General features: G+C 49.2%; 1 protein-coding gene and 1 long non-coding RNA gene across 3 annotated transcripts in view; one reads left to right on the forward strand and one right to left on the reverse strand.

The window, feature by feature from the left end:
* LOC114868948 (E3 ubiquitin-protein ligase RNF43) overlaps positions 1 to 25,114 on the reverse strand; it is a 47,372-nt gene that overhangs the window by 10,416 nt on the left and 11,842 nt on the right. For both annotated transcript variants that reach the window (XM_029172630.3, XM_029172629.3), the window contains exon 2: positions 7,456 to 7,569. In XM_029172630.3, coding sequence (XP_029028463.1) covers positions 7,456 to 7,569 — 114 coding nt within the window. The remainder of the gene's footprint in view (positions 1 to 7,455; positions 7,570 to 25,114) is intronic.
* Positions 21,242 to 22,161, forward strand: LOC114868952 (uncharacterized). Its single transcript, XR_003788088.3, has 2 exons — positions 21,242 to 21,447; positions 21,548 to 22,161. It is a non-coding gene; the product is annotated as an uncharacterized LOC114868952 (long non-coding RNA).

Genomic DNA, 25,114 nt, shown 5'->3' on the forward strand with positions numbered 1-25,114 from the left:
TAGCTCCTTTAAGACGATCAGTGTAAATCAAATCAAATCTAATCAAATCAAATCACACTGACTGTGAGAGCTGCCTCTGGGATGTTTGCTCATGGAAATGATACCTACCACATCGCTGGCATTTACTGTACTCAGGCAAACCTGCAATTTATTGAGATTTAACTTAATGCAACAATACTGTATGTCTCCACTGTGCGTTTACCACCTTCTCAATGTTACTTTACAGGATGTGTGTGAGAACAGATTGTACAACTCAGGCTGACTGGGATGGCAGGGAGTCCGTAAACCAAAGATTGGACACGCTAAAAGTTTGGACTTGATGAGATTTAGAGATAAACACAAGTCTATACAGTATGTCTGCGTAAAAGTGTCTGCGAACATGAATCCAGGCAATAGATAAACAGCTTCGTGCTCCACAAACGTGAACTTGGTCCCTTTGGCCTTCAGTGTCAGGCTCACAGGACCTGTTTGCTGGATTGCTTTAAACCCTGCGCGACGCTAAGTGTTCACTTTCTTGCCTGGGGAAGCAGTTATTGGTAACACAAACCTGTCTACTTTCCACTTCACTCTCAGCAGTGGCGCGCCTTTGCCCGAGCCTGAGGCGAGCCAGAAAAAAAAAAACAGTTTTAAAGAGGAGATGAAGACAGAAAGAAAGGGAAGAGGACAGTAAGACAGGGAGAAAGGGAGACGGCGGAGGGCGAAGGAACAGGGGGGAAATGTTTCACTTAATCTCATAAAGGCAGCGTGAAAACCTCCATCTGTTTGCTGAGCAGTTCAAAAGAGGCTCCACATGCCTCCGCTTGCTGCTATATAAAAACAACATTCTAATGCAGATCTTAAGGGCCAGCGGCTCAGCCTGCACAATGAGAACTGGGATGTGCCAGATGAACTGATGGAGGGTGGAAGGCGAATCGGGTAGGCAAACAGGGGGGGCGAAAAGGCAGGAGAAAGATTTAAAAGACTGATTTTCCTGTCAACAGGCCTGCTCCTGAGCCGGGCCTGACCTTGAAGCTGGGTCGCCCTCTGGCCTCGTCTGAATCAACCCGTTCACCTCCCCGACTCTCTCCTCCCTTCTCTTTGTCCCTCTTCATGTTTCACCATTCGCCTTTGTCATTAATAAAGGAATGTCCTGGCATCTTGCGTGCTACTGTGGCTCCGGAGCAGGGACTCAAGGGCGTTCACATTCAGAGAGTCCGCGAGTCCCTTTTTTCAGGTCAAGATAAAAGTTAGAAATGCTTAGACTGAAACTAGTGTTTCCCTTGATCCCTTTCAAGCACCAGGAAGTGAGGTTGACTCCAGTGCGAAGCCTCTGGAGTCAGCTTTTCCTGCACACCTCCGGGCCTCCTCTCCCCATAGCCGGGGCAAGACCAGGCCCGATCCGAGTTATTTTGACGAGCCGCCCCTCTAAAGAACTCCAGGGTTCAAACTGAAGCAGGATCAAAGAACTAATACTCCAGTAATAATAAGTTACTGCGCTATGAACGCCTCATTCATCAGGCGGAGACAGTGATATAGTACCGTTGTAACTGCAGGGCCATTAAGCACTCATCATACGATCCTATTTGCCATCCCCGTGTGGAAACACATCTTCAGCTCTGCAGCCGGAAACAAGACTGAGGTATGAAGCGTTACCAGTTCCCGCAGAGGGAAGTTCACAAATGTCGGTTTGTGACAAACCTCCGGCACCTGTCTGGGCTCTTTGCTTCCTTCTCAGCTGCACCTCATCAGCTCCATCACACGGTGCCTCCCAACCGCTTGTCGGTATTTCACCAACAGCGATTCTGGCACCGAGCTGCATCATCTGGGCTGGACACTCTTCTATTTTTAGGTCAGCGTTCTTGTTTTAGTTTTTTCCTCCGCGGCTCGATGAAACCCTGACGCCCGCGCGCTCCCTTTGAAGTGGCAGGTGAGAGATGTGCTGCCCTAATGTGGACGCCTGCGGATTCGTTTGCTAATACCGGTAGCGCCCCCCCGGGGAGCGCGAGCGGTGAAGTGAGAGCGTGCGGAGACGCTCACGTGTGTTTGCATGTTTACTACAGTATGTGTAGTATACAGTACTTCTTACAGTATGTAGAAACAATCCTCATTAGTTACTCTAACATGCATTTCTGTCACTTCTGCATCACTGTTGTGAAATACTTGAAACTTGTTCTATTCAGTAAGTAATGAGTTCACTGAAGCACTGATGTGGCACAAACCCTGTCAGATGGGACAAAACACAGTGGAAATGTGTTCCGTTGGTGGCATCGACTTGAACGTTGCAGATCTGAAGACAGATCAGAGCAACATTACGAAAAAACAATCTGTTGACTTTGGACTGAAAAACTCTAAGAATAAGTTACAAAAGATCCCAGATGAGTAATTAAAAGGAAAAAATGATGCAATCTGTGTTGCAGGCATCAAACTTTGCTCCTTTTGGCAAATAAATAAAGGTACTTTACAAATTTTATTATTTTTATTGCACAAATACATTTTCCTGCTGAGAAAAAGTGATCTAAATATTTTGAAATTGGCTTTCATTTCTTTTACAAGAAAACATTTTAAGTGGGACACATAGACACACAGGTGATACTCCAGCAGCTTCTATTTTGGAGAGCCACTTCCCACCGTCGGCATCTCACTGCTTGCGTATAAAAGTTTTGCGGCGATACTGTTGACAAACTGAAATTGCACAGTAGAGTCAGACGACACGGTGACACCTCCCTTGCCTACAGTAACCAAGCGCTTCCAGCCCAGAAGAAATAAAAGGAAGAGCAGAACAGCGAGAAACGGGGGGAGAAACGGAGCCCGGGCCGGCGTGCGTCACCTGTCAAAGCAAACAACACGTCCTCCAGGTTTTATGTCTGTGGACAGGGAAGAGTTTGGTGTTTAGCCTAGCAACAGTGGCATGGGGCGAGAAACCGAGCAGATGTGTGGATGAGCGCTGCGGCCACAGCTGGACCGTGTTAGGCTGTAACTATTCCCAGGCAGCGCAGGCTGCACCTTCCAGCCAGGAAACCAACGTACCACCTCTTTAAGGTGACAGGACGGGCCAAGTGTCATCACTCGCACCTCGCCGGGAACGATGACAGCGCTGAACTGAGCTGACAGGCGGCGGGGATGCAGGTCAAGGTGAGATGCACTTACCTGTGACCCACTGTGAGCCACGTCTCCCAAAGTAAACACGTTTTTAAAAGCAGGCTTCCGTGGAGTCGTGCTCCCGCCTCATAGCGTCCACAGATCGGTGCTGGATCTGTGGGTTTTCAGCAGATAACTAAAGAAGGTAAAAGTCAGGGATTCATCCACCACCAACAAAGAACAATCTGCGACAATCTGTAGCTAATGAGCAGAAAATGGCACTAGAACTGTGCACAAGCTGAGGCGAACAAACAACAAGCCAGGGTGGATTTCCAGGGCCGGAATGTTGAGAGCATTCATGCTGCTCAGGACTCTTCCTTGTCCAAAACATATTTTGGCTGGGCCCCAGGGACACACACACACACTCCTTGTTTGTGTGACAACAACACAAAACTTGTCATCCCAATTTGCGGGTCGTGTCCCGCTAATACAACGCTAACGCCACGACCACGACAACAGGACCGCTCATTTGCATTCTCTAACGTTAATCCACAGTAGGTTGTACAGGGTTTAGCCTGAAGTTACCTGTTGCTTGACATGCTGTTTTAGCATGTTTCTCTTTCTGATCTCCCTGTGATCCTTTGATGGACTGGTAAAGTGTCAAAATAAAAGATTAGTAAGATATATTGTTTATACAGTATGTCTATCCTCAGCTATTTTCATTGGAAATGTCTTAATGTCTTAGTTTTGCATGCAAACACACTGGCCACACATGCATAAACACGTGTTCTAGCACAAACTCCATGACCACCACAGGAAGAGAGGCTGCAGCCGATGCAACCACTGCTCCTAATCGTGCTGTGTACTGGCACTGTGCTTCTTGAAAACCCCCTGTGATCGTGGCTTTTAATATCTGCATCATCATGAAATGAGCAAAAATAAAAGTTGTGTCCTCAAAGACAAAGCATCTTCAGACAAATTACATCACAGTTAGAATAAAAGACATAATGAGTCCAGTTATTATGTGAACAAAGATTTATCTGCACTTTGATAGTGTGACCTCAGACGGCACCTAACTTTAAAGATGGAGGGAGACGGGAGTCGGGGTCAAGTGCTGAGGAGGAAATATCTATAATATAAAGAGTTCAGTGTGTGAAGAGCTAAATAGGAGAAGGAGGCCTGAGAAAGATAAGCCCAGAGCTACTCCTACAAAACGTTTGCGCTCACAATGAAATGATCAAAGTGATGTAAACCTATCTGACGAAGAGCAGAAGAAACACGACCCTCAGGATAACATGAAGAAAAGCGTGTACCGTCTGCACACAGGGCTGAAAAACACATTTTGAAATGTCCCCGTGTGGTTTTCAGCCATTTATGGTTTATCTCAAAATGGAAGCTGTAAATATGCCGCCGTGCCTTTGTGTGTGTGTGTGTGTGCGTGTGTGTGTGTGTAGTGTTTTCGCATGCTCGAAAGATTAAAAAGGCTCATCAGAGGTGTGCGCGGGGGTTGAGATGTGCACGGTCCTTGCCGGTCGATTAGCAAAGCGTGGCCAAGGCTGCAGAAGTTCAAGTACAGCCCTGACCGGCAGAAGAAAGAAACTTTGTAAAAACCTGTGCAGCAGCCTGGCGCAGCACAGCCAATAATGAATTTTCTTGGGACGGATATCAAAGCGAGCCCAAACGTCTTCCAGCGCTGACGCATTTCATATCGGCCAAAATGTCCATTGTGTACCTGCTGCTTTTTGCATTTGCACTCACAAGCTAAAATATCACCGCTTTTCCAGATGTTCCCCCTGTGTCCGTCCTCCTCCTCCTCCTCCTCCACTCGCCTCCGATGAATTGGAGACGCTGGACCTGGCTACGCGAGGGAGGAGAAGCCAAAGGCAGTTGCCACTGAGCCTCCAGCCCCTGTCTCTGCTAAAAGCAACAACGTGAAGTCAGCATCAACACTTCCTGTCCCTGGGACCACACTTCCTGGTCTGAAACCCTAGTCCACAGAGGAAGACAGACTTAACCAGGCTTTGACTAGTTGTCATGCATTTTATTATTCATGTAAATACAATGTTTCCTCTTTGCTTAGTGTCCTTTTGTATCTGTGTGAATGGTGCTGTCTTGCCTCCTTCTCCCCACCTTTCACAATAAAAGTAAATAAACCCCAAAACATAAAGGGAACGTCAGGGAATGTGAGCCAGTAAGAAACACACACTACTATACTGTATTTACAGACACGCGTCAAAACTCTGGTTAGAGAAAACAGGCTTGCTGCACGATCGCGCCAAAACCCTCATGTGAGAGTAGCAAAATCAATAAGCGAGGCTTTCTAAGAGAGTCAACAAGTTCAGACATAGGCCAAGACTCAAACGCTGCAACGCTGTTGTCACAAACGGCGCCTTATTGATTGTGTTCCACAGAGCTGCAGGGCGAGCGGTGGAAGGTCACCTCAGTCTCAGCCAGAAAGCGCCGATTACAGTGTTTAATCAGATCTAATTAAGCCTGGAGTGGAGTTCGGAGCAGTCCCGCTGGCACCTCAGCGATGCCGTTCCTCGTTGAGTCATCGGTTGCTCTGTGACTTAGCTGGAGAGCGTGTTGCTGTCAACACGAGGCGGCCCGGCTAGCGGGAAGCACATGTGGCAACGCTGGCGCGACACGCTTGCAGAGAGATCCCGTAGCCTGCGCTTGGGTTACGTTGTGAAACGACTGGTGGAAAACTGGGAACGCAAAAGTCACATCACCTCTTTCCAGGCTGCATGCAACTGTATAGAGAAGATGCTGGGCTGTATGCATTCTGCAGGAATCATCTAATTATCTAATTAATGACTTGACTTTCTGACATTAATCTGCATTTTACTCATGTCCAAGAACAGAGCGTGTTTTTTCAGAGCACCAGTAGGGGGCGACGGCTCGAGAGGCGAAAGTGTCTGTCCCGTGTTCGTCTTAATTTGAAAATACCCTGCGTTACCACAACAACGTTTGCAGCAGCAACACATTTAGAGATGAGTGTGGGAGCCGTCCAGTAAAAGCCACAGCAACACACACAGTGGGTGCACTTAGCGAAATCCCTCTAACCCCAGGGTACGAACCTCCAGAGGACCAGAGTCAAAACAACAATGAAAGCGTATTCTTTAAGGTTTCCAGCCTCGCATTGTTTGGTTTACAGTCTATTCTAAGTGGATGTGGTGCAACACGAACCCTCTGCGGCCATCTGAGTATCTATAGATCAGCGGGACGGGCTGCAGCCAGACTAAACTGTGAATAAGTCCCATCCAGAGAGCGCGGCCGGCCCGACACCGCACATCCCAGACCATGTGATTCATCCGCCTTCAAAAGGCACAGAGCAAACTCCTCAACAGCTGCATGATGAATCCCCAATAAATCCTCCACGACCAGAAGCTTTGAGTCTCGCTAAGGAAGCGAGGATGCAGGTGGCTGGAGTGGAGTTTATTGCAACGCATACTTTCCACAAGACCAAAACAACAAGAGAGACGACCCCCCCCCCCCCCCTCCAATTTCCCCACTCCCTTCTCTCTCCCCTTTGCGAAAGCGCTCGGAAGCAGCGGCCTTTTCACGGCGTCTTTCGCTGTGTTTTCAGCAAGGCTTTAATCACAAGCGTTCCCTGGAGTCAGCCTTCCCGCGGCACCCCTCGCCCCTCCGCTGGGACGGAGCAGCGGGAGGAGGAAGAAAGGAGCGGGGAAGTGTGGGAATGCCTCTGCATCGCCGCCGCCGCGGCGGGCAGCTCCTAAACACGGCTTTAAATTAGGGGAAAAGAAAACACGGGCTAAAAAAAGACGGTCGCCTAGCTGTACTGTTGCCTGCTAATTTGCCACCACTTGAAAAACGACGGGGGGGGGGGGAATAGCAACAGTTCTAAATCACACTACTTGAGTTATTTGCCGGCCAGCGCGCATGGCAGAGCGCTTAAACATAAAGGAGATTCAGGTCAGCGTCGCTGCAGTCGCATACATCTGAACGGCTGTGGCCGGGATCTACGGAGCTCTGGCTGCGTTCATATTAGAGGGAAACAGAAATGGAGAACACCAAGTGTCTGGTTCTGGCTGGCTGAGAGCGGACCAGTGACAGCTGGGGCTCCAAAGCCTCACATCCAAAGCCAGGGCTCACTGCCACTTGCTACATAGATCCGCTGAGCTAAGTCCATCCCCTCGCGTCCAAGCCTTCACCCTGAAAGATCACCCTCCTGAACAAAACATTAAGCTCCTGCCAAATAGCTCCCTCTTAAACCATATCCTCTTTAAAGTTGCAGTCCAACAGCGGACGGGGCGCTGGAGAGACGACAAGGTGGCAAGAGGGCCTCTCTGCCCGCTGGCTGCTTCTGATGGGGGGGGGGGTCATAGAGAGGAGAGGGGAGGAATTCAAGCAAAGCCATGTGTGCGTGGTCGGTACCTTGTCAAGCAGCGCCAGACAGCGGGGAACCCGGTGCTCCAGCTTGACAATGGTGATGAAGTCAGCGTCCTGCCTGTCATCCTCGCTGGTGTTGCACAGAGACAGAGGGTGGTACTGCGAAAACAAAAAAGCGACTGGTTAGACGTTAGCGCCTCACATCGTGGAGGCTAAACACGTGGATGGACACGTTGGTGGGATCGAGTACGTTTTTGCAACACTCCCATGCAGTGAAGCTTGATGCGACGAAGCATGAAGGCAACGCTCGTTGGAGCTGCGACTCATGAAGCCTTTGAAAAAACCTAAATGGAATTTTGGGCTGTTTGGTGAAACTTGCTAGCATTACTAGTTTGTGAGCCATTTACAAATAAAGATTTCAGGAGCCTCGCTTGTTTGAGACATGACACAATCCCGTGTAGTTGCCTCACGTGAACCAAGATGAGGCGGCGCGTTTTAAGAGTCTAGACTGAGGATGTAAATCTGCTTTTCACACTCCAGAAGCGTCGGCACGTCAAATGAAGGCGTCTCCTTCCCAAACAATACCCAGAGAAATTCCCAAGAAGCGAAATGGCAACCTACAAAATCAATTACATGCACTGTGTCGTTCGCTCGCACCAAAAGCCCCGAGCAGCGAAGGAATGAGAGGGAGACTTAGTAGGAACATTTGATCCCCCTCTGAAAGAGAGGAAATTCGTGGCTGCTCAAAGGCTGCATTTAAGAGCTCAACGGATAGCGGCGGCATTTGCGAGGCGCAGACGCGCTGTCACGGGTACGAGGGGCTGCGCGGCAGCCGGGGAGGGCGCAAACCCCTGCGCTCACGTGACGGCTCCAGTAAAAACCGCCCCGATACGAGACGCAGCTCTGGGGTCAGCCCCGCTCCGCTGGGCCTCTTCATGTGGCTGCGGCCCGAGGTCCTGCCCCCCAGTCTCACCCAGCGGAAATCCCTAAATTAAAAAGACCCATGGGTGACTTCAACAGCTGGCACCCCGGTCCAGGAGAAATGACGTAATGTGCTACAAAAGGGCTGGTGCATGTCTGTCAGGGGGGGAGAGGGGGGAGGAGGAGGAAGCAGACGAACACATGAGTAACTAATGTCTACCGCTCACACAGAAACGGTTATTAGGAAGCTAGGGAGCCAGGGTGGATCTGCAGTTGTCACGGAGACATGCCCAAGAGACAGATAGAACCATCAATAAAATAGCAAACATGGGTAGATATCGATTGTTGGGGGTGTTGAGAACCGCTTCTTTGTTGCAACTGAAGAAAGGGTTGAAGTTAGATAGAAATCTGACGGGTTCCCGGTCGGCCCGATGTTTTGACCCCTGGCCCGGCCCGGCCCTGGCTCGCGCCGCACTGGCAGCCGCCTCCACCAGGCCGCATTTACTGGGTCCAAATTAAAGGCCTCCGCTCGAACTTGGCCCCGTAACAAAGGGGGGAATAAAGAAAATAAAAGCAATCCTTTAATGACACGACTTCTCTGATGCCGTGACCTCTGCTCTTTGCTGCTGCGGCGCCCGTGGGAAAACGCAGAGCGCTCCGCGTTCACCGACAGGATATCTGCCGCGTTATTGAGACTTTAGGCTGCTTTTAGATCTCGTCGACATACAGTATTAAACATGTCGATGCACGGGTCTGTGCAATCACCCCTAATAGAGCAGATAATAGTCCCGACGCTGAGCCAAACAGGCTTGGAGGGAGCGGCTGCCTTCGGGTTCCTCTGAGGCTCTGAGGACAAACCACCTCGAAGCGTCTGCGCTTCGCATCGATGACAACGCTCAACATTATCTTCTATTTTTGAAGCGTACGACCCATCGGCTTTGTGCCACCGTTGGTGCCTCGCACCGCTTCGAAAGATGCTGGAATATAAATGGCAACGAGGACAGAATGAAATGTCTTCTTTGGTTTTTGTACGGCCCTGAGAAAAAAGGCCCTGGGAAACCAAATCACTGAGTCTCCATTTCACAGGGACTAGAAACCACAGGGCACGCAAACAGTTCCCCACAGACTGTTAACAATGCTCACTCCTCAATCCCTCCTCCTCATCCTCATCTGTCTAGATCTGTTGCAAAACTGACGGGGACATGTCCCTCGGTTCCTTTGTAGCCACGATTAAAGGCATTCCTCTGCAGCTTAATCAAAGACTATGCTAAAAATATTCTGAGGCAAAAACCTAACAGCCTCAAAAACAAATACATGGACAGAAAAAAAGGGCAAAATAAATAGTAGCTGTGGTGAGAAGTCAATAATATTTTTTCCCCCTTTGCGTCGTCCTGCAGATCTCCTTTTTTCGTCTGCCAATAATCAGCACGAGAGTTTTCTCGTTCATCTACTGCCAGCAGGGAACCCGGCCCAGGCAGCTACACTGTGTCAGCCTGCGTCACGGGGAAGCAAGAAGAGGCTCACACCTCTCCCCGACACCCGCGACGCTCCAGTACCTGCTGCTCGGGTCACAACGTTACCAGAACCAAGACCACTGGTTCAGTGGGAAATGAAAGAAAGGTGTCAGCGTCACACGTACGACCAAGTCTGAGACTGATGAGGGCCGCTTCGCCCTGAGGCCTAGAATTCATGAATATGAGGGAAGAATTCACACACACACATGCTACTTTATTTAGGTTCTATATCACCATGTCTTGTGTAATTAGACACACTTATACAGGCGCATTTGAAGCGCTGGCAAGCAAACTAAACAACAGTAGCTTCTAAGTTTGCGTCGCTGACACAACCTGGATTTATGAACCTAGATCAGTTGTGTCCAGGTTCTGTGTCGCTGTCTGCGAGGGTGTAAATCAAACCTTTCTCCAATTTAACTTGGCAGAGGATTCTCCAATGAGGCACATTTCTTTTTTTTATAAGTGCTGAAAAAAGTTGCTGCCAAAAGGAGAAACAAAACCGCATGTAATAGATGAAAGAGATCAGAATCTGGTTGCCCGGGTAACGGGGCAACACTGAGGATCACTGCTAACATTTGTGCGGTGTGTGTGCGTCTGTGTGTCTGTGTGGCACCCCCATTTGGGACGAGTGACGCAACAGGTTGAGGCAGTGACCCTTTCCTTCCTTTGAGGAAACATCAGTAGCATCTGCCTAAAAACCGTTAGAATGAACATCTGTCATTGGATTAAGTAGATGTAAGGTGGCTTCTACCAACACACACATATGCATACACACACTCCAGTCCAAAAGGCCCGTGTCTCATGACCCCGCGCTAAGTAGACCCACATAAAAGGCAGATAGGAGCGACACCGGACGGAGCGCCAGGGGAGACGAGCGACTCCCTCTCCGTCGGAGCATCTGGAACAAGTGGGCTCCGGGGCCGCCCGCCTTTTCTCTCTTTGCAAATGCAAACGAACAGGAGGTATTACAGCTTTGGTCCTGTCAAAACAAAAGGCGTGTCATCTTTCCCCCCGCGCTTTATTGACAGTGTCAGCCCCATATCCAGTAACGTTACCGCAGAGAATGACTCGGGGAAACGTGATCCCATAATGAGGCCCAAATAATTACCAGCAGCCTCAAATTTGCCCGGGCGCTTTCTATAAGTAGGAGCGCTTCCCCCCCAAGCTCCCGGCCCGTCAGACTGTCTCTCTGTTCTATAAAAGGGATTAGACAGAAAAGAAAGGACCTGGAGAGGAAAAAGGAGTTGGCCTTAAAGACAGGAGGATGAAGAGTGAGTGTGCACCGTCACAGCGCAGATGAGCGAATGCTTTTTTTCCTGACAACACCTGATGATGGCTCCGGCCACGCCCGTGACCCCGACCCTTTCATCCTCAGCACTGGGTTCAGCTATTCGGCCCCTTGCACAGGTCCTGAGGTCCCATTAACGCAAACGGATGCTTGCATATGCAGACTAAACACACACACACACACACACACACACACACACACACACACACACACACACACACACACACACACACACACACACACACACACACACACACACACCAACACACACACACACAAACACACACACACGCCACCAGCAAACAGCGCCACTCCGTCAGCCTCGGGCCAGAGCCACGCTATACATTTCAAAGCTCTGAGTTCAGCATAAACACAGCACTTCCCTGTCATAACAAACCAGCGGCTTGGTAACCCTGCAGTTTGTTAGCACTGCACTGAGCCTGTCCACGCGCCCTCCAGGTGACTCTCAGTGGCCCTCGGGTTCCACAGCATCGGTCAGAGAGGACACCCGGGCGTCAGTCTCTGAACTAAAGGTCAACTATGTGCAAAGTGTGGGGGGTCACAGGGGTTTTAGGCAGAAGACAGAAATGTTTTGATCAGCTGCATATACACAGTACAGCAAGGCTTGTGACTGTACTTTGATGACAATGGCAATGTTAGTTTATCCAACTGACCAGGTGATGGTGCTAGAGGAAAGGTCAGGCACCAGCAGATTCACTATAAAACCATCACTCTCACAACACCTGCAGCATGTGATGGACCCTGATAAGCTGCTTTAAAGCGTGTCAGACCCAGTGAGCTGGGGCTGGTTGACACATGTACTGTATCATAATATGATGCACAACGTCATATCTGCAGAGCAGCTCCAGCTGAAAGGGAGGAGGCTGCAAAATAAAAGGCCCGCAGAGACCCAGTGTGGCGTCTTTAATGAAAGACAGGTGCCTTTTTACACACTTGCACATAAACCATAAAAGTCACTAGGCTCTTGGGGGCGGGTGCACTTAACACCACTCGTTTATATGGAAGTCCAATCCCATGCACCCCAAACCAACAGGTCTCATCTGCAGCAAAATGCGTCTCTTAAAGAGGTCAAACTTTATTATGACATGTGACACAGAGCTGTTTCCTCCTCTTGCTGCTGCCCCAGCGTCCATCTCACCTCTTCTCCCAGTCAAACTCATAAGGCTCATAAGGCTAAAAACCATAAAAAACCCATAAACGCGGCTCACGGGCCCAACATGAAAGCCGCTGTGCAGCGACGCATACCTGAGCTTCGCTTTGTTCATGCAGACGACAGGCGCAGCCTGAAATGCCTGGAGTGGAATTTTAACAACGTAACTGCATTTAAAAGACGGTACAGCGCAGCGTCACCTGCTTCCTATGGCTGAACGTGAATAAATGGTAGTTAACAGGAAAAAAAACTTTCTTCATTTTAATATCCATCTGATTATTTCGTGATTTTGCTTTCAGATTGAACAGCATCTGGTCGCTCAGACCTGATATAGTCTTAGTCAACCTGCTGCACCAGAATTCACCTAAACACAGTTCATATTAATAAGCACTTATTAACTGGAGTCACATGTAATGTCTGAGCTTTAATCAGCATCCGTGTTTACACATCTGTGCAGAACGTGAGACAACCAGCGGGCAGAAGGCTTCACCCATTCTCTTCCTCTTTCCTCACAAACGATTCCACATCTGTCCCTGAGTATGAACTCTTGCTATATCCCTTAACCCGCACGCTTCAGTCTTAACTCTTCTTTTCCTGGACAGAGGACATCTGCCATAAAATAAATCAGATTACTCAGCTGATGCCTAGAAAAGAACTTCTTAGAAAGATCTCCCCAAGGCCTCGCATAAATATTTAGAATATTTGGGGGAATAAAGAATGTAAAAGGTTATAAACTAAATGAAGGGGATGACTTTTAGATGACTGCAGTCGCTGTGCAGTTGTCAGGACCTACTCGACTGTTATGAAAGAGCCTTCATTTTTTCCAAAGGAGGAAAACATGTAAAAGGTAAAAAAAACAGTGACATATTCCTCCACAGATGTCACTGTCTGCCATTACTGCTCCACTTCACTGAGCAGGGAATCCCATAATCACCTATGGGCGCTGTTGGAGAAACACAGTCATAAAAGCTGAGAGCAAGTAAACACAGCAGCTAAATTAAGGACCTTTCCATGTTATTTTTGATCTTTGTGACCATATTGCCCATGCTCATACGCACACAGTATCCGTAGCAACCCTAAAAGTAAACAGTCTCAAAAACACCATCATAGGATCTGTGTGATGTCGCCGCCGCCTGCTTGCAACACACCTTGTAATTGGCAGCATAATTGTTTTCTTTTTTGTTGCTATATTTCAACTTGGCTCTGAGGCAGACGTTAAATAAGATGATTTATGGTCAGGCAATGTGCTGAGAGCTCTTCAAGACTCTGGAGGTTTGTGCCTATGGATGTCCACCTGAGGTTTCATTGTGTGTGTGTGTGTGTGTGGGGGGGGGGGGGGGAGGTCCCCTGACCTCCTAATCCCTTTCTGGCTTCCTGGGTCCTGACTTACTGTATGTACAGAAGCACGTATGTGGCCCTGTATATGGGAAGGTGTAGAGGGAAGAGAATGGGGGGGTGGGGGGAGGGGGTGCGGTGGGCACAAAGCCAGGAGCACGGAGCTCCTTGTGGAATGCCATGGAAAAATGAGACAGAGGAATGCAGACTCCACTGAGCAGAGTAAACAGGCTGGGCTGACAGAATGCTGCCACGCCGCTTTGAAGTCGCTTCGTTCCTGATTACACACGCACACACACATAGGCACACACACACACACACACACCTGCTCTCCCTTCACGAGCTGCAACACTTCAGTGCTTCCGCCGACGCCGACGATGAGCTTTACGAGACAAGTCCATCTATGTCCTCAAGCACCCCCCACCCCCCCTTTCTCTGCCTCCCTCCCTTCCTACTCCCTATTCAATATGGCCTTTCAACATCTTTGTTAAGTGTGTGGCTGTGATATCGGCCTAAGAATGTCTCCTGCGTAGACAGTAGACACGTAGGCACCGCAGCCTGTACCTCAGCGTCTGAGCCAGCGAGCTGAGGAATCCACTCAAGTGGGCAGGTAAACACTGCTGCCCTTTGGAACACCACTACACCACTACCAGTGTGTTTGTGTGTGTGTGTGTGTGTGTGTGTGTGTGTGTGTGTGTGTGTGTGTGTGTGTGTGTGTGTGTGTGTGTGTGTGTGTGTGTGTGTGTGTGTGTCAGACAGAATAAAGGAACATGCACGTTCTGCATGCAGTGAAAAATCAACTATAATCTACCAAGATATTGCATAACAATAATAATAAATAATAAATAATAATAATAATAATAATAATAATAATAATAATAATTATTATTATTATTATTATTATAAGGGCTTTTACAGCCAGTACTGTTTAAAAAAACACCACCAAATCCCATTGAGCAGCCTTATCAGCTATCTTAACGTCATTCTCAAATTAAATCGAACTGGACTAACCTGACTAATAAAGCCTTATCTAATAGTCACAAACTGACAAGCTGCCAAAACTCTCTTTTGAAATTCCCGTCTGTTTCCAGCTCATCAGACTAGAAACCCTGCAGACTCAGCACACACGCGGTTAAATCTTCACCCTCGATTCGATCAGAGACGCGGCGTATATGTCACAGTGTTTATCCTCAGCGAAGGGGCTCTCAAACAGCCGACATCTGTTCGCTTCGCCAACGGTACACAGTCAATACGACCTTATACACACTCATAACGGAGCATATACACAGAACACACACACACGGAGCCAGGCGGAGCTGTGGCTGCTGCCTCTGACAGAGAATGGGCCCCCGTGGAGGAGAACACCATCCGTCATCCAAAATGTCGTCCGACGGCTCAGGGCACAGCACAAAGGATGTTTACTTAAACATAGTTTCCCATATAAAACATATAATTAGAGAAGGTGATGCATGTTGGGCCAGACCCAGCCTGCCCAACACAATGCAACACAACACGAGTTTACTGTACAGTGATGCTTGTGCTGGTGATGCTGGTACCGCCGTGCCCTCAGAGACCCCAGACCAGAGGCTGAGCTACAGCACATGGAGCTGAGGGGCAACACCTGACCCCCTGCTGCTGTCAGGCCCGGTGCCATCACAGACAAACCCAGATTCGTCTGGAGCGATGCCTTTTTTTAATACGCTGGCTGGGGCTTTTTGTAAACAGGAATCCTCTGTGTTGTTTCCTTCTGTAAAAAGGGGAAGATGTGCTGCTGACAGAACACGTGCCTCTGCTAAATGACTAAACCAGCCTAAGGTTGAATAAGCTCCTTAAGTCATTTCCTGCTAAACATACTTATTCCAGTCTTGGCTTTGGTGGGGTCTCTCCTCACTTCTTCCTGGCCCCATGAAAACATCCCTGCCTTGTGTTTAGTGGACGACGGGTCCCTGACCTTTCAATACTACTTTTTTCTTAATTGTGAAATTAATCAATTCATAATGATTATTATGATTGTTATTGTTATGAGTGTCTGTAGCCCCAGACTGCAGACTTTCAGTTTGGAAGTAACCAAAAAAAACAGGTTAGACAGCTTCTTTATTTCACTTGGGTGGAATGGAAAGTGGGTTACATTACAGCTGTGAACCTTAGCGTGGATCAGACTTTACAGTACCTGCATTCTACAGCTATGAGCTCTTACAAAGCCAAGATCCCTATTTTACTGCAGGTTAATTAAAGATTACAAGTTGGGGAGTTTGTCCACTTGCTTCCTGTTTCATTCTTTTAAAAATAGTTTTTTTACTAGATAGTTCCAACCTGTGAGAAGTGACATTGTGCGGTTAATGCCTTCCGGGTGGGTCTGGGGTCTCCAACACAAACACGACTCCAGTGAAAAAGACCTGTTCACAGAGACTGATCAATTCATCTTTACCAAACAGACCCGACTGGCCCCGCAACCTGATCCGTCATCGCTCCAAAGTCACTAAGCAGCCTCACATCAGACAGTCACACTTCCTCTGCTGGCTCTTCTTCCTCCTGCCCTGAGGGGGCGAGAGCCGTGGGCGTCTGTTTCTGGTGACCTCACACGCTGTGGACGGAGAGGATCCCGTCTCAACTGGACTTTCCTGCTGCAGCCTGTTAAAGGTCATGCGTTGAACAGCGATGGAGTGGCAGTAATTTCTCTTCACCTATCTCCTGCAGCGGTGGTTGGGTCGAGGTGAGGGGGGGGTGGTTACTGGTTGGTGGCATTTACTGCCATGTGAGGGGAGGGACTGAGTGGAAAGTGGAACCAGAATTTCCTGATCCATTTTTGTGTTGGGAGCTTTGTAGGCAAGCCAATGCAGTTCCTCGGTTGGGTGAACACACACCTGCAGCCAGCAGAAAGGAGGTGGAGAGCGAGCGAGCGAGCGAGAGAGAGAGAAAGAGAGAGAGAGAGAGAGAGAGAGAGAGAGAGAGAGAAAAAAGGAACTGAGCTCCACTGTAGACCGCAGTAAATAAAATTAAACTCCTGGCAAGCGGTGATAAAGACTGTGGGGAAAGCACAGCATTCCCTCCGATAGGTCCATTCAAGCTGCGCTGCGATGTGGGTGGGCTGCAAACCAGAACCAGCTTTTTACAAGGCCCGTCCCTTTGAGGAGTCAGCGCCGTGCGGCAAAGAGCAGCTGCCAGACGCCGTCCGGACCCGGCTCTCTGCCGGTAGACCACATCACAGGCCGACCACGGGCAGCCCCGACCTTTGAGACCACTCCGTTCCCACGTCCCTCCCGCTTCCCCTTCACACCTGCCCACCACAGCGGGGTCGTGGTAAAATAACAGAGCTGTGGATCGCGGGGCAGCGCGTCAACACGCAGCGCTTTGGCAAAAACAGCTCAAAACAGCCTCTTGTGGGTGTTACGTTAACGTTCCACATCTGTTCCGGTGGTGAAAGGTAACAATAAAAGAAAGGAAAACACACTTAGTCAAAGCTTATGAGCACCAACCACAGCATGTATTCAGTTGCCCACATTAACTAATTGCTGCTGATTAATACTATTATTATATTATGATATTATGTTTTTCCAATACACTATACTTTGCATTAAACAAATACGGTACCACAGTGGTTCCATCAGTGACTTCTGAATCATGACCAGACTCCAAACCAGATGTCTGGGATCCCTCCAATGTGACTGAAGGCCTGCACAATGTGAACACTGTAACCCTGCTCTACCTTTGATTCGGCTTAATTGATTTAATCCGCCTCTGCGAAGGCCTGAGTCATGGCATTCAGTAGTAATTGCAGAGGACTTAATTCTGTCAAACGCTCATAAAGCATTAGCTAAGCTGTAGGTGTGTCTCTCTGACTTTCAGCATTCACTGCGGGGCCTGTATCCTACAGTGACCTATTAGAGCACTGCCAGCAGATGTGTGTGAGTCAAGCGCATTTTGAGTCATCCTGACACTCTGCCAGCCTATTATCACCGTTAGCCCGACGTGAGTCAGCTCGCAGCCGACTGCTGAGCTGCTCGGGCTCATAGTTCGGCTTACTATGAACCTGAGTGGTTATCGCTGCTCTCCCTGTAATTCTTGGCACACACACAGGCTTTAGACGCGCTTTCCGCCGAGGTGCCAGCCGAACACGTCACCCAGGTTAACAAAACAAGCGAATATCATTAGTCCTACCGTCCCACACCTAACGCCCCACTGTAACGCAGCCGACGATGACAACGATGATGATGTTGGCAGCCTGAGTGTGTGTTTGTCTAATAATGTGGACCCCACAGGCCAGACAGTTCTAGTGAAGGAGACGGGGCTGTCGCCTCGGGAGAGATAGATGTGCTGGGAGATCAGTGCAAGGGGGTGTGAAGGGAAGGCAGGAAGGGCAAGAGGGGAGGAGGGAGGAGGGAGGGGAGCGTCTCAACACGCAGCCCCTCTGGGTAGACGGCAACAACATCCAAGGCACTTCCTCCAAGTTGGCCTCCAAGATGGAGCGGGACTTCAGGCTGAAGTCGCAGGGCAGAGGCCTAACAGGAGGGGAGGGTTGTTTGTTTACCAGACTCCACCTACTCGGTCAATGAGCTGTTGACGCATCACTTTACAACACAACCAGTTCTAACGCAGGTGCAAATTAAGTCATTTCCTTTAAAGCGGCAGCTTTGACTTTGGGCGCGACTGTTTGATCTGTTGATCTGCAGCAAACCGCAAGCAGAAAGGAAGAAAAGAAAAAAATGGAATGCAATGCCAAGACGTGGCCGATTTGATTCAGAGGGAGCAAAACAGAATACTATCTGAATGGAATCCGAGGACTGAGCTACAGATGCCGAGGGGATTTTAAAAAACAACTGGCATGTGAAACCCCTATCGTTTGAGGAGGAAGTGGAGCCGACCCGGGGTGTTTTCCACATTACATGCGGCCCTGATATCAAAGGAGATAAAAATTCCAGCTGTGTTGCTCCTGCTGCTGCTACACAGGATCATCTGGAGGAGTCATCCTCCACCAGTAGCTGCAGACCCCCCCCCCCCCCGCATTCATATTCCTTCATGCACAACTGCAACAACATCAGGAACATGATTTTCGTATCAACGTTTTCAAGCAGACTCACGAAAGCGGCGTCTTTCATTTACCCGCTCGCCTCCCTCGCAGCTGGGGCGTGGAGCACGGCGAAGCCGAGCGGAGGACGCAGTCGTACACCGCGTTATGTCTCCATTCTTAATAAAAGCCGTCGCTCCCTTCAGAAGCTTAATTAGAGGCTGGAGCGGTTGCACGCGATGCTCTGGCTTTAGGCGCAGAGCCGCGACAGCTGAGCTCCCAAGGTGTGGAGCCGCGCAGCAGCGCGCTGTCTGCTCGGGCCCCAGGGCCGATCAGGCGTGACACGGGAGCAGGGAGATCGATTGGGAATCAAGAGAGAACCTGTCAAGGTGAGAGACCCCCAAGGAGACAGGACTGATAGCAGAAGCAACGCATACGTGGTTCAGGGTTTAGTATATGGCTTAAAGCCTAATAATAACTAGCTTAGCATAAAGCTCTGCACAGTGACTTGAGTGATAATGGCTTTAATTTATATAATCAACAATCTTTATAATCGACTAAAAGCATTTTCATTTATTCTGGATTAAAAGGCAACCTGTTCACATTTAATAACTATAAAAAAACACAAAAAGCAACAATAAAAATCTAATTTGTGTCTCATTTTCTTGACGCAGAACAGGTCGGCCACCTGCAAGCAAGCACGGACTCCGACTGGTCTACAGAGAGAGGGCACCAGAGATCTCTCACACGTGGACGCACTGCAGCACACACATGGATTCCGGCCAGCGACGCTGCCTCTCGCTGACTGAAGCCATGCTAACAGAGACAGGCATGGGTCTGCAGAGTGAAGCACACTGTGGGATGGTGCATTAAATCTGTTCAAGGAGTCAGTGGATGCTTCAGTGTCTGATCAGCTGTGTACAGATGTGGATGAACGAGCTGCATTGTGGGTAATGTACTGTGGGAACCAGGGTCTGGCATCAAGGGAGTGATGTAAGACATCACTTCATGGATTTTATTGATGATTGATGATTTGATTTGATTAATGTTCTTCATGCATGCAGATGAAGGCTCCTGTCTCCACTTCATATTTCTCCCTTTAACGTCCTAGTTAACAGATCGCGGTCTCGACGCAGGACTATGAAGGACTTTATTATGAAACTGTGGAAAAATCAAATCATGCCAACAACAGACAGGGGAAAAATGAGCATAAAAGGGGCCTGATAAGCGAGGCGAGATTGGCGATAAAAGACAAAGACTGTGCGTGCAGAAACGCGCCGAGACCCAGGAGATGAGGGTCGATGATAAAACACACAGAGCCGAAGGTGGCGAAACGCGGGCTTCTGAAACAGGCAGACGGGAGGAGAAAGAAGGTGCAGGGGGCGAAAGATTGAGGTGAAGATGGAAGCGCGCGTGCGCTTCGCAGTCGCACCTGTGCTGCTACCACAGGCACCTCTCAAGGCTTCGCTTCCTCTAAATGGGCCAGAAGAATACGTAATCTGGGCTCTTTCATGCGGAGCCTTCATTCCTGCGCTTACAGCAGCTCGCTCGGCTGCTGGTCGCACGAAAAGCGGCCCAGACACAATATCCTGCCCACGGGGTCAGATGTCAGATGTCCTCCTGCTGCCAAACCAGCGGCTACACACAAAGCACAGTGAAGCGGTGGCGCTCACGAAGATCACCAGGTGTTAAAAACAACCTACCGTCCAGAACCAGGGTCCGTTTGGGAACAAATGGAAATCTCTTTTGGAACTTTGAGACTCGCCCAAAGAACACGGACACACACTTTGGAGTGTGTACAAATCCTTCTCACTCCACCTCCTACGCATGTTAGCGGACGGCTAAACAAGCGGACAGTGTTATCTATCGCTTTAATAGCATGAGGCCGATTGATTGAGTCCTAAAAGTCCGATCAGATATGCATTAGTCATGTTATAGTGACTTTTTTGGGTTCATTTCTAATGTAACTCAAGCGGAGGGTGAAGCTTAGAGAGCTAAAGAAAACACTGTGTAGATGACTTCACACGTTGTATATGAGCCTTGGATGAGGAGCGATACGTTGTGAGACACCCTCAGGTTTGACCAACGCTGATGTCAATGATTTACAGAAAAGATAAAAGAATAAAATGAATAGTACAGTAAAGCAGCAACAGCCTGAATGATAGGAGACTTCAGTGTTTTGACTGTGACTGTTTAGTTTACACTGCCACATAGTCCAACATGTAGCTGTACAAGCAGATTATATGGGCCATGGAAACAAGCAAACACCAGAGACATCAGGAGAGCTGAGGGAAATAACCCAACAACAAAGAGTTACTTTCACTTCAATCTCTCATCTGCGGTAAGTCCTTGTCTTTCTCTGCCAGCATTTGGTTTCCATGGATTCCCATCTAAGTAGATTAGGAAAGCAGTTTTGTTTTCGTCAGGACACGGCAAGCTGTCTGCTGTCCATCAGTCCACATCAAGCACGTCCAATGTGTTGGCCGGCGCCGCCTCCTCCTCTTCCTCCCGTTAGAAAGCGAGGCCAAAGGCGGGCGCCGAGCCAAATGCGCCAGATAGTTTCATCCACAGCTGCAGGCAGGCGGCCACTCCAAGGAACAATGGGTTCCACTCATTAAAGCTAGCCCCGCTCGGACAAAGAGGGGCAGGGAGAGACGTATGAAAATCTAGAACTACATTAACTCATAGATTAGCCTCAGACGGACAAAAAGCCCCAACAGAGAGGTGGTTCTGGAAGAAGGGGAGACAGCAGCGCGCCCTGTGACGGACACGACCGGAGAGGCGATGTGAGCCGATATCAGATGTAAATATACCGGGTTTTGTGTCCTCGGGCTACAGTATGTCCAGCATGCCTCCCATGTGTGGAAATGAAACTAATCTCTCCACTCCTTCAAAAACACCAGCTCCGCTCTCTGCGCCGACAGTGTGGGACCCGTCTGCGAAACGCCACCGAGCTGCCGTGCATAATGCAAACGACGAGGCCGAGCCAACAGCTGGGTTATGTCCGATGGAGCAAGACGGACCAAAGGGTCCGATCCTTGTATCGAAGCAATGTATGGATCGGGTTCCATGGTACCTGCAGTGTAAAACCTTAAATCAGGGACAGTAAATGATCATAATGTGGCTGCAGCAGTGGTGATGGTTTCTGTTAATGACGTTTAGTCAAAAACTATACCCTTTATAGTAATAAACACAAAACTAGCAGAGCTAAAAAAACACAACAAAAACAAAATGCTTTAGCTGTGACTGGACTGGCTTCAGTGTGATTATGATTAAAGCTGTCAATGACTATATACCATAGGAGAGGTTATAGCAGCTGTAATTATATTCTACATACGCTGTTATTGCCCGCAGACGTTCCTCCAAACACTGTTTGATTAGCCACAGCTTCAAAACAGCCTCCTCTCTTACGGTAACACATGAGCTGGCCACATAAGCCTTCATTTATTCCAAGGGATCCCACCAGCAGCCTGTGTTTTCTCGAGGAGACTCTAACATTAAAGGCTGCTGCCTTCTATTTCTGGCTTATGGTTTTTACTGAATTGTGCTCCGGCGACCAGTGGCCACGAGAAGTGTGTGTGTGTGTGTGTGTGTGTGTGAGTGTGTGTGTGTGTGTGTGTGTGTGTGTGTGTGTGTGTGTGTGTGTGTGTGTGTGTGTGTGTGTGTGTCAGAGAAAGTGCAGGGCCACAGTGCCATGCTGGGCGTGCAGTTAGCAAGTAGCGCATGGGTTTCTCACCACATCCTTCGTTAGCAGCGGGGAGACATAGCCTGGTGCTGTGCCCACGAAATCTGACGCCTGCTGGTAATGGCATTTCATGCTTTCACACGAGCCTGGCCTGTCCACGTGTGTGTGTGTGTGTGTGTGTGTGTGTGTGTGTGTGTGTGTGTGTGGGTCAGAGGGGGGTGGGACACCGAGGCAGGCATCTGACGGACAGGCCGGCAGAGGGCGGAGGAACAGCTGCCCTTTCATTGACAGCTTCGAGTGGCGGCAGTTGAGATTTCACTCCAAAAAGTGGGAGAAGAGAAAGATGTGCTGCAGAGCTAATGGAGCCGACCGGAGGAGTGATGGGAGACGGGTGCTGCTGCCGCCGCTGCCCTCTCGCAGGACAGACGCACGGGAAGGATTTACCGCAATCCCAGTGCTCGCCTCTTCTAGGAGAAAAGCAAAGGCTAATCATTATTTGTAAGCAATGCTAACGGTGCCAAAGCTACAAATCACAGGACCAAGACTCTAATCTGTAATGTTATGCCAACACGGCGCTGCCCAGCCCATAATAAAGGCCTGCGTCTGTGGAGCGTAGTCCTGAATTAGCCCGACTGTTATCACATCTGGATGAAGCACACGCCGGTGTCTATATCCATCCAGTAATAAATATATCCAAACAGTATATAAAAATAAAAGTATAAAAAATGAATATGCACGCAAATTATAGAACTTATAACAGGAAATGTGATGTTTTAAACTTTAATATCGCAGTGTTATTACTGATGCACTCCGCTCCATTCATGTGCTGCATGTTGGTGGATTTAGTATCAGGTGGAGTACATACTTTGACGCCCCACCGAGTGATTCCACCTCCCTATTTTTAGCCGCGAGCATAGCTCATCCATCATCCGGCAGGACGGTGCCGTCTGTCCCGGGGGCCCCAGCGGCCTGCCGGCCCCCCGCTGAACTGGGCCGCGCGGCGAAGACGTCAACACGCGAGCTTTACCTTATCTTCAACCCCCGACCAACCCCCCAACCCCCACCGCCCCCATCGGTCGGTTCCCACACTCCCCGGCACGCATCACCGCTCTCCAGCCTCACCCCCCACAAAAGGGCCGGTGAGCGGTGACCTTGCCGGCCTCTGCGCCCATGTGCGTCACACGCGTGTGCTGTCACAAGCGCGCGGATACGCGGCTGTAAACGTTTTGCGGCGCACAAACGCTGCAGACGAGCTGCCGTGCGTCATGTGTCTTAATTCATCATTCTAAACCGCGCTGCTCGTTCCTGGGCTGAGGAACAGGTGTCATGTGGAAGCTTGTCTCCCAGTGACACCCTAGAGGACCGTGGGCCCTCTCCCCCAGCCCACACAGTCGTAAAATCAACGAAACCAGCTCCTGAGCTAATACAGAACTCGCTGGACGATTCCACGCCTCCAGTTTATTTCTCTGACAACTTCGCCCCTATCCTAACGCTTCCTGTTTACTCAGGCATGTGAATAGTGGTAGTTTACAGTGTATGATTACAGCAGGAAGTTCAGGATATATAGTTCTATGTATGTGTGCAAACTGCAGTGACTGAAGCATTAGTGTCGGCTCATGGCAGACCATGTTGAGAGAGGCCTGCAAGCTCCTAATCTGCTTGATCAGGACTCTGCAGACATTCTGAATGTGTCCAGGTCAACTGTTAGAAAACTGTCAGCCATCCTTCATTCTGCTACCATTCAGGCACGCTGGCTGCCTGATTGCGTTTCGACCCCCCCCCTCAACTTCTTAAGCTTCTTGGCAGAATAAAAGGCTTCTTTGATCAAAGGACCCGGAGACAGTTTCCAACTGAAAAGCCCGCTACTATCAGAACAGCTTGTTTATTCTGCATCGCCATGACAATATCAGATAAGAGATCTAAAAATATGAGGGGGCTGAAGAAGCGAGTCGAGCTGGAGTGAAGCATGCACGTTACAGTGACTGGGCCTGTATGGTGGAGGAAACTGGCCCAGATAAAACTGGGAAATGCCTGTCAGCTGTTGAACAAATACAACAATGCAGGCAGGGAGTCGAGGACACAGTTAACTGGTGGGAGGATTAAAGCACAGAAGCTCCTGCTCAACTCCGCTTCATAGCAAAATCCCACATTTACATATTGTACCACCTACAATAGCAGGGTTAGGGTTATTTCATGTAATCCATCTTTTTCCAAGGAGTCATGCTGTAGCTGGAAAGACAAACTCTGCTTGGGGCTTCTAAACATCTGACCGATATAAAGAACCTTTCGCGTATTGACATTAGATAAGTCGCACGAATAACAGCAAAACGCAGAACAATGCCAAGTTTCCGAGCCGTATCAGCTGCAGTGCAGCAAAGTCGCAATGACGTGAATGAACGCCTCAACAGCGGAGAGAGCTGGGGCCAAAGAGCCCATCCCAGTGGCCCCAGACATACAGTAGGTGGTGGGTAGGGCTCAGAGGGAATGCACCCTTGTCCTGGGTGGTCAATGATCTCTAAGGAAAGTCTCACCCTGAAAAATGATTGACACGCCACAGCTTCAACTGTTGCCGAATGCTAAGGAGGGAACAAGCATTGCATACCCGTGCGACTAGGGGACCATAACTCACAGCTAGGATTGCCTCCTAAGTCTCCGATGCCTCCCATTCAAACCACAGCCGTGCAATATTATACCTGCTAACAAGGCGACCTGACATTCTGCCTCCGCTATTTACTTTCCACTGTATTTATGATCCCTCCTCTATTCTGATGCCAGGCCTTCTAGC

This window comes from Betta splendens, chromosome 14 (genome assembly GCF_900634795.4).
Source record: "Betta splendens chromosome 14, fBetSpl5.4, whole genome shotgun sequence".
NCBI classification, from domain to species: Eukaryota; Metazoa; Chordata; class Actinopteri; order Anabantiformes; family Osphronemidae; genus Betta; species Betta splendens.